This window comes from Lingula anatina, chromosome 1, assembly GCF_051362555.1.
Source record: "Lingula anatina isolate TDL-2025a chromosome 1, LinAna3.0, whole genome shotgun sequence".
NCBI lineage: Eukaryota > Metazoa > Brachiopoda > Lingulata > Lingulida > Lingulidae > Lingula > Lingula anatina.
Window position 1 is genome coordinate 66,362,378 of NC_141767.1, and position 10,336 is coordinate 66,372,713.

The 10,336-nt window shown below is 35.1% G+C and overlaps 1 protein-coding gene and 1 long non-coding RNA gene across 3 annotated transcripts; one reads left to right on the forward strand and one right to left on the reverse strand.

The window, feature by feature from the left end:
• Window positions 1-633: 633 nt before the first annotated feature.
• Window positions 634-7,923, reverse strand: LOC106151751 (PHD finger protein 23). 2 transcript variants are annotated; one of them, XM_013525143.2, is made up of 5 exons: window positions 7,759-7,923; window positions 7,304-7,338; window positions 4,541-4,648; window positions 3,888-4,020; window positions 634-3,464 (listed from the first exon to the last, which is right to left on the reverse strand). In XM_013525143.2, exons 1-5 carry the CDS (start codon window positions 7,778-7,780, stop codon window positions 3,241-3,243), a joined length of 522 nt encoding a protein of 173 aa, XP_013380597.1. In that variant the 5' UTR covers window positions 7,781-7,923; the 3' UTR covers window positions 634-3,240. The 2 variants fall into 2 exon arrangements, with proteins under 2 accessions (XP_013380597.1, XP_013380606.1); XM_013525152.2 differs by lacking the exons at window positions 7,304-7,338; window positions 7,759-7,923 and adding an exon at window positions 4,804-4,966.
• LOC147764896 (uncharacterized) lies at window positions 4,257-6,176 on the forward strand. The gene is made up of 3 exons (XR_015332120.1): window positions 4,257-4,384; window positions 4,863-4,977; window positions 5,147-6,176. It is a non-coding gene; the product is annotated as an uncharacterized LOC147764896 (long non-coding RNA).
• Window positions 7,924-10,336: the final 2,413 nt, after the last annotated feature.

Sequence of the window (10,336 nt, forward strand, 5' to 3'; positions counted from 1 at the left end):
TTTGAATTTGTTATGTTGTTTGTTTCGCTCTATTTTTTTAAGTGAATAGATTAACATGTAAATGTGAGTTTTTTGTTTTAAACCAACCATCAAAAATAGCCTGTGCTTCTGTTTTGAAGGAATTGTGGACCTGCATCCTATAATTGCTACCCATTGCTAAAAATTTGCATCATTAATGAAAATTAAATGAAAACAAAGGTGTTTATATAATTTTTACGTACATCACTGTCAGTATCCAACACATTTGTTCTTCACACTGTATTTATATTTCAATTTACCAAATTCATTTTTTGGTCAAAAAGATTTAATTTCAAAATGTTTTTGACCATTTTTTTTTTTGCATGTTATTTGGCATGTTCACCATATTAGTGCCTAGCTGTCCTTAAATTTACTATAAATTTTTAGTTGGACAAGTTTATTTCAACATTTACTGCAATGATTATTCATGTTATAAGTACACAATGGTTTTTACTACTTTGCCTCTGTATATTTGCCAGCTTTGCTGTCAGTCGATTAGCACTAAATTAACTGCAGACATGCCACAAAAAATTACTTTCTGCAAAAGATTTATGAACAATCCCATTAAGTAAACATCCTTTTGAAAATGCCTGTCAATGAGAAAAATAACACAACTTTGTATGTTTCATTTATTTATCTTACAAAACATTTTTACAGGTGTACTGCAGCATTTCACTGCATGATTTTTAAAAATGTACACATTTGGTTTTCCCTTGAAATTGTCAAGAGGAAAAGTCATCTACAGGTTACTCCTGAACAGATTAACCCAAAGTACAAAGGGTCACCATTAATGCATGAAAAATCCAGAGATTACACTGCTAGGAGAGCTGTACTTTGAATCCAACAGATCCTTCATTTGCGGATAGGCAATTAATCAAATATTTTTAATGATAAATCAACTTTTTCACCACTGTTAACTCTGATCCAGCCAGAGATGAAAAGAAAACGTCTTCAGTCCAAGTTTCATCTGTATTGTTTTAATATATATTGCTGAAATTTAATGTTGAGTAAAAGGAAAAATCTCAAATTCATATTCATCAAAAATGTCATTAAATGAGCAGTTTTGTGGTCTTGTTTTAAAATAGATCACTGCTGTCGTCAGTTATCTCATTTCATATTCCAGAAACCAAAAGTTTTAAAAACTGAGATACCTTTTTAATGCACCTGTCAAGGAACACAAACCAATTGGTGACTGATAACAGTATTTACGTGTATTAAAAAATGACAAAAAATACTTTACAGGTACTGACTATGGTATTTATGGCAGTGTATTTACTTGGTGCCTTTGAGATCAAAAGGAATTCCTAACAGTCACCCCACTGCATTGCCACGGCGTCTTATACATAACTACATTCTGCCACTGGCAAGGTGCTTGCTTATACAATGGCTTAGGAACAAATATATTTATACTTAATACAAATGTAGGAAAAAACTTCCTTCAGAGTCCAAAGTTCGACAAAGGGAAGCTTAATTACAACCAGTAAGATTCATTTTGTGCTGCAAGCATCCCTCCGGAATGTTTGTGTACTGCACTAAAATTATTAGTGATAGGGATTGCACAAATGCAGTCTAATGTATTCAATTTTGACCTTTAAAAATCTCCCATATATAATATTTGATCTTTCTCAATAATTATTTTTAAAAATTTAGTCATTTGATTTCGCTGACCATTACATTAAATTAAGTGATTTTTATATCCAGGTTCAAGACCATAATTACTGTATCACAACAATGCAGAGACATCTGATGACTGATTTGATTCATTTGGGGACTCAGCAGTCACACAATTCAATAGTAATTGCAAATTTGGATTATAAACAATACACATCAATAATCCAAATTCATCGAGATCTGTATAAAATCTGTAGAATCCTTACAACAGTTACATCTGCCCTAAAACAAGAATGATACTACTTATAGTACAAACCAGCTAGCTTGTTTAGCTCCAGGCTGACGTTCATGCAACAAGTCTCTGTATTGATTTCTGAGCACATCGGATCTTAACCCTGCACCGATCAAAAACAACAGCTACAAGCTGCAACAAATCACCATAATTAACACTTGCCATTACTTTGTGCAGATAAAAAAACACGGTTTAAGGCTGTGACAGCTGACCTCGAAGGACAGTTTCCCTATCACATCTTAAATGCATGCCCTTTCTTCATGTGTCACCCTTTAAAATGAATAATTTTTCCCTTAGGCCCCTTATCACGATGGTGGGTCTTACTGTAACACTAAATGGCTCCCAGGCAAGTTAATACTTTCACCTCATCAAATGCACCAGTAAAAATTTAAACACTATAAAAAGAATAAAACAGATCCCTAACCATGCTAACTGTCACAATGTATATGGCAGTCAAAGAACTTGGTGTCAAATAACTTAATAAACAACATTCAGCCTTAAAACAGTATCCCACATGACTATTTAATACCACTGATATTTCTACATGGGACTACAAGATGTGAATCAGAGAATAGGGTAACCATTAATTGTGAACGTATGTCATGTATGTACATATTTTGTTGAAAAGATCTAGGTTTAAACAACAAATATAAGGCCAGGTTTATGTGGTAAAATGTATCAGGTAAGTTATGCCTCCCATTTCTCACACAGTTATCAAAGGTATTTATCAAAATGAAAATTAAAAAAAAATGTCATATGGATTTATACCAAAGGCATTTTCAAAGAAAAAAAAACAAAAAAAAAAAAAAACGAGATAATTCTATCCCTGAAAATTACTTTGAATTCATGGCAAAGTCAATCAGCACCATGGCATCTTGCTCCTTGAATGGTGGGAACACCAACTTGCATAGCAGGTCAAATCTTTCAATTGAACACGTGATCTGCTTCACCGGTCTCCCCTACTTCAATACGGCAAGTAAATCCAAGATTACTTACACACATTCTACACAGCAGCTTCTGCTTGCAGTTGAACTGTTTGTTGAACAAAACTTGTACACCAAACACAACCCGTGTCCACTTTTATACAGGACTGTCAACAGCGCCTTCCTCAGCACTGGGTAACCTCTCTATGCATGGGGGAAAGCTCTATACTGGCTATTCACCCAAAGTGTGCTTGGTCACCAATGTGATCTGAACTTGTGTAATTCAAAATATATATTATATACATTTTATGTACAAAAAGCTTCTTGTGAATAAGCATATGGAAGTGACATTGTTTACTCTCCTTGCATTCCAAGGACACAACCAGAAAACTGCACCTATTCACTCAAATACTTTTTCTCACTCCGTGCTCGTTTTGATTTCCTCTTTGTCATCTTGGAGTCTTTACACTGCTGACATACAAAGTCATCAGGGATGTTACTCTTGCGAATTTTAGCACAGGACAGATGAATCCACGTGTTACACTCTGAACACTCTATCATTGGTCGGCCAGCGTAAGGTTTCATGCAAAAACATGTGATTAAGTCCTGATCCTCGTCATCTGAAATGTACACAAAACAGACAAGATTAAGAAAAGTGCCTAACACTTTGATCTCTTTTCAGTAGGGCATTCATGTTTTAATGTAACATGACCTTTTATCATTTTGATCTACTGAAGCGGTGCCCAAGGTTACCACTTAGTTGAGAAAAGAAAATTCCCTGACTTTTCACTGACCAACACCATCCTATTTTTTGGCTTCCATATCCCCTACAGCCATCTAATCCACCCACATTTTTTCATCAAACCAATTTTTACTATAATTTACAAGATAACAAACATTCACATATCAGAATTAAGATAATGCTGAAAGACTGTCATCCCCACAAAGAATTTCTTTCTAGAATTTTATTTTTCCTGACTGCAAACACCCATCAATGACACCTTACAATAAGAAGAAGTATAAAACTATTGTCCACTCCTTACCCATAGCCACTAGTCTGTCTGGGTCCTGTCCTCCTAACATACTGAAGGAACTTGAGGTGGATTCTGAGGTGTAGCTGTCAGCAGTGCTGCCCCCACTGTCTAATGGACTGGTATTGTGAGCTGCTCGCAGCTCCTGAAGGATAACAAATCATTTGTTATAAGTCCACATGATTGAAAATAATATTATTTATCTTTTCCTAACAATTGAGAATAATCATATATTTTTCTTCATTAAAAACAAAATAATCCACCATAAGAAATTTTCTGGTGTATTTTATTACATAGTTGTTTAACATTTATCTAAACGCCCAAATAGTATCTCTCTGTTCCACAATTAAATCCCAGTGGATTAAGTGACAGTTACTGTGGGCTGTATATCATGCAATCTTTTAAATGGGTCAAGGTCATATGAATGGAAGGTTAGCTCAGCTGATCGAGAGAAACACGTTTATAGTGCTACAAACATTAACTTTATGGTGATCAAAGTATGGACTAAGGTAAGGTGAAAATCTACACAAATATCTTTTTATTTTTTGAAAATATGTCAGTTCAATATTCAGAAAACTAGAATTAAAATTTAAAACTAACCAGAATTGTAACATAGGCATTTTGAGATAAAAATAAGAAAATGTCATGAGAACAATTTCACTAACCTCTTGTTTGTATGACTCATACTGTGTGTAAGCTAGGACTATGTTGCAAAATGTGAAGAAATCCTCTTTGGTTCTGTGTCTTTTGGGACTAGGGGAACCATACCAATGCTGTAAATCAAAATGAAGAAAATACACTTTATATCTTTTCCATAGACTTATATCCCAAATACACACTTTATACCCAAACTCATACACATTCTATATACAAACTTATCAAAAACTATCATTAGACATTTCTTAAAAATACAACTTTTCTTCCATACCTCAGAACTGACATTTGACAAAATCTCCATGTCTGATCTTTTTTGATTGTTATTTTCAGGTTTTGATCAAGAGATGCTAAGCTTTACACTACAAGGTCTAGATACATGAATAGTCTTCCCACACATCCAGCCAGTATACTAGATCCAAGTTTAATGAATGTCCCCTCCAATCAGGTAAATGTCAATCCAAGTAAGCACTTGTCCTTTGCTGACACGCTCCTTGCATGACGTGACTGATGTCCTGGGTGACACTATATCATTGGTATACATATACATAGTGGATATAATAGTGTCTGACCTCCTGAGGCCTCTTAACTAACAAAAACTCCTGCTCTATTTCCAGCAAGAAATAACCTAGTATTCAAGGTGAGATGTTGAAAAGACACTCCATCCCTGAAGTAAACAAGGACCTCAGTTTAAGGACGGGTAAACAAGCGTGCAGGTAACAGAGACATCTACAGTGCACAGCCAGCATGTACCCGATTACAGACTTGTTTTCAACTACAGCATTGTGATCAATACAGAGCTTCTATACACACTGTTTAAACCACTTGAAAATACTGAATAAACAGTGTGCTGTTCAGGCCTTTGACAAGGAAACAATAGGACAAATGTCACTAGATTTATGGTTCTACGGCAAGTAAGAACAGATTAACTAATACAGATGAGAAATTAAGAAAGTGGATATGATTGGATAATATGTGAATCAGTCAACCAAGGACAAGGCCATTAACAGTCTAGCACTAAGTCAGTGATATCATATTATGCTGGCAAAACTTGAATTCATTTAATATATGCATTGTATACATTGTCCCATATCCATATATGCTCTGAATACATAAACAGCAAATGTCTAACATGAAATCAGTGCTTAAGTTGATATTTTGCAGCCCTAGATACACGACACATTTATTTTTTAACTCTTAAACCTATTTGAATGTTACATTCACATAAAACCTTAAGTATATACATTGAGTTGTAGCCGTAGGAATATGTCCATATAGAGTCCAATGTAAATGACAGCTGGGAACATTACCGTCTAAAACAATACCCAAGGTACAGACTACCTGACCCAGATAGGGTAAAAGCTCTGCTGCAGATTTGACATTGGCAGGCAAGTTACAGTGTTGCAGGAGTTTCCATGCACATGCTTCTAAATCTAATAAGAGTTCAGGATTTTAACTTGATATTTACATTAAATGCACTGTTAAGGCATCTTTACTTAAAAGTATTTTGTGCAAAATTTTAATAAAGGTAAATATGCAAAACTGTATAGAGGTAGTAAATTGATTTACGTGCTGCGCATACTATTATCAGCTTGGTCGGCATTTTAAGTAGACTAGTCCAAATGGAATAAAAAGCCCTGGTTTTTCCTCCTCCCTCTCCCATTTTTTTTTTTTTTTTTTTTTTTTTGTCATGATGGTATTATTGTTTTTCAGTTACTTAGTAAGTTTACATAGTCTCTATATATACTTCCTTGTACAATAAAGATATGAGAGACTCCCAGAGACGGTTTCTGTAAAAAACAAGACTTGTTAACTGTGCAAATGTGTGTATCAAGGGCAGGGAAAATGAAATACTTGGAATCTCTTCACTTCTCTCTATTCAATCAAATTCTTTATTTGTATAGAAGTTTTATAGCAAAAACATAAATGAACAAAGGGCAGAAGTGGATAAACCCCATATAAAAGCAACCTAACACAACTTTATGCGATGTTCACCTTTGAGATCATTTCTGCCATCATAAAATATGCAATTTTTTAGTTTAAAGTCAATTACTGGTAAAGTCTCCCACCTTATTTTTCCAGTCATTTCACTGGAAAATTCCACAACCTGAGAAACTGTTGTCAACCTAGATGCAGTCAATACTTCTACAATAATCTGCCCATGTCCAAAAAGGTATAACAATTTTTTGACTATCCACACCACTGTCTACATTACAGTATAGACACATCTGGCTGACAAAGACAGAAATTTACCCAAGCAAAGTATAGCCCTATCAGTATAATAATATTTGGAGCAATCTAACCAGCGTTTACATATAGATAAAAATAAGTGAGGGCAGCCATTTTGTGTAAAATTGCTGCTTCATGAAAAATGAGCAGATTTATCAATCCTCCTATTTCAAAGTGTGAGAGATGTGCTCAGTGAATAATTATAGTAACACCATAAAGTCAACCTCACAAATGCGTTTAAATAGATTCATTCCCTTTTGGTATTGCACCACTTTGTGATAGCCATGAAAACAACACTATTTATCCACAAGCAAGATTCCCTTTACTCCCGAGGACTACAAGATGGCATATAATGCGACTTAATGAGACAACCTATGGATCTTTTTAATTTTTCTTGCAATTCCAATATTACCACCACACCTTACCAACAGTTTAACCCTGGTGAACGAATGAATGTCAACAAATAACTACGTCTTTCTTTGATATCGTGGCGGCCATTGCCAGAGAACAGTCATCGTCGACAATGTAATATGGTCTCAACTTACCTGTGACTCGCGCTTTGACTTCTTGACCCTCGGAGCTGAAATTCCAAAAAAATAAGAAAGTAAGACATGGATTTGTAAAAAAAATGACTTGTTCACAAAATCTATGACTATAGGCCGTTTGTTAATAAGAAACAATGACTGCAAATAATGTCCGCCATTATGCATTTCGGCACTGCCCCCCACTCCACATTTTTTGTGCAAACACATTAGTTTTAACAAATTTATTGACAAAATCTCGGAATTACGCTCCCATCTCTACACTGAACACGATTTTCGATAAAGTACCAACATGTTTGCACGAACTGTGTCAAATACTTAACTTCAATGCGGCTTCTTCAAAGCCAAATCATCCCCGTTCAAATGTGCAGGTGCCCGAATACCGTCAACTTCCATCACTGTTCTCCGTTAAAGTACGTACGACGAACGGATGCCACCACAAAAATTTGATTTCTTACCTTTGAATGTATCTTCGTCCATCCTATCACCGGTTTTGGAACATCAGATTTTTCGAAAACAGTAAAAATATAAATCGCAACAACAGGATAAATGGCCCCGATGGAAACTCGATACTAACGCGTATATCCCATAATGCAGCAACAGGTCACGACCTTTACTCATTAGCATGTCAATTTAGCTGACGTCACTTCCCGGCAAAATGAATCTTCCGGGTGATGTAAAGTGTGCTAGTGCGTACTAATCGGTGTTTAAATCCAGGAGCTTTTTGGTAGAAATAAAAATAATTTAGCTTAAGTAAAACACCCTCTGAAATTATTTCGATAAATTGCGTTATTGGTATGTTTGATATTACGTATATCTCATTCCGCCTGAAAAAAAAAAAAAAAAAAAAAAAAAAACACTGGAGAAAACGGGGCCGTAGCGATAGTCCGAAGGTTCAATGGTCCGAATGTTCACTATAGAACCTTCGGACCAATGAACCCTTGATTAAAAAATCGAGAAAAACGTTACCACTTTTCGGACCAATGAACCTTCGGACTATCGAGACGCCCCCGGAGAAAACACGTACTGGAGAAAAAAAAACACTAGGCTGGAGAATCTAGCTGGCTGCATCTAATCTTTTGTTTATATTCCATTTGCTATCCAAAATTGCTTACTGCAACTTCTAGAAAAAATAAGTAATTTATCAACATTTACCAAATTTACATTCCCTTGGAAAAATTGGTTTTATTTTGTTTCCCCCCATTTAATTGCTCATGAAAAAAAAAAAAAAAAAAAAATAATAATAATAATAATAATAATAATAATAATACAAGTGTCTAGATAGAGTGTATATATCAGAAGAGACCTAATATAATTATTTTGAAAGCTACTAGAACATGTACAAAATATTGAAACAATTTAGCATTCGATCCTTCAAAAAAGTTTTTTTTTTATTTATACAACAAAATCACGCTCGGCTGTCACCTTGATTGGATAGTAAACGGTTGTCGTAAAATCGCTAAATGATATTAAAACCCGGTGCATAAAGTTGAAAACCACCTAGGACAACCTCAGACTGCCACATTAATCCAATACAATGCAAAAATAAACTATAACAAGTGGTTAAAGCCTTCAAACCGAATGTCGTAAAGTCCCCATATACCTCCATAGAGACAATAAAATAGAAGAAGCTTGTGAAACAAGAAAAATCCAGTTCCAACATAATAATCGAAATAAAATACTGCCGGGCATCGGAGCGGCCTAAAACTTGGCACGCTTACCGCTAATACTGCAGGCTACATCATCCCGTCGCTCGTTTGTAAATTCCGTGCATGGCATACGCACAATCAAACCGTATATCCAAATTCCACCTCTGATGTTTGAATTGGTCCTCTCTAACCTACCATTACGAAAAAGAAGCCATGCCATTGGACAATGCGACCTCTGCGGTTACGTCATTTCCTGAATTGGATTGTAGAGAGGACCAATTCAAACATCAGAGGTGGAATTTGGATATACGGTTTGATTGTGCGTATGCCATGCACGGAATTTACAAACGAGCGACGGGATGATGTAGCCTGCAGTATTAGCGGTAAGCGTGCCAAGTTTTAGGCCGCTCCGATGCCCGGCAGTATTTTTATTTCGATTATTATGTTGGAACTGGATTTTTCTTGTTTCACAAGCTTCTTCTATTTTATTGTCTCTATGGAGGTATATGGGGACTTTACGACATTCGGTTTGAAGGCTTAAACCACTTGTTATAGTTTATTTTTGCATTGTATTGAATTAATGTGGCAGTCTAAGGTTGTCCTAGGAGGTTTTCAACTTTATGCACCGGGTTTTAATATCATTTAGCGATTTTACGACAACCGTTTACAATCCAATCAAGGTGACAGCCGAGCGTGAACAAAATCAAATATCGCACTTTTAAATACTTCAAGCTGATAGTTATTACAGTATATGCTCCAATTAAAAAATGTTACCATACTTTGCGTTAATTATAACAAGAGGAATATGTAATAAGAGCTAATGAAAAATCGTATCTCTGATGATAAAGTTTATTTGGATCATCATTTCAATATGGATTTGATTGCAAACTACCACTACTACTACTAGGGGAAACTAAGGCAGTTTAAGCTGGGCCTTAACATGGATCCAAGAGAGCACTGCACTGAATGCATACTATACTTAGTGGTTTAGAGGGTGAGAGAGATGGCCCAATGCTTTATGCAATGTAGAATAGAATTTGCAAAGAAAGAAATTTTTATTTTATTTTAAAAGATTATTTATTAATGGCATAACATGGCACATAACATCTAAAAACACACCACTTCAGCAGCTTCATTCATATAATCAAAGTAAAAGCTCCAGAAGGCATGTTTTTCACTCTTGTTGACACTGCTTTTTTTCCATTTCACAAAACAGATTCCCACCCACAATGAGAAAATAATCAGCAAAACTGTAAAACCCTGGCTAAAACTATATATTTTTTTCTGATTAAAATTCTGTAGCTCAATTATTTTAGATATTTGAAATATCTCTACAGCGATGAGGGAAATTGAAAGAAATAAAATTTAAAAAGAACAATTATATTGC

Excerpts from the sequence above, each read along its gene's own strand:
- LOC106151751 (XM_013525143.2), bottom strand. The coding sequence starts at position 7,780 with ATGGACGAAGATACATTCAAAG. Across the intron at positions 7,339-7,758 it reads GGACGAAGATACATTCAAAG|CTCCGAGGGTCAAGAAGTCA; the intron begins GTAAGAAATCAA and ends TTGGAATTTCAG. Across the intron at positions 3,465-3,887 it reads AGACAGACTAGTGGCTATGG|ATGACGAGGATCAGGACTTA; the intron begins GTAAGGAGTGGA and ends TGTACATTTCAG.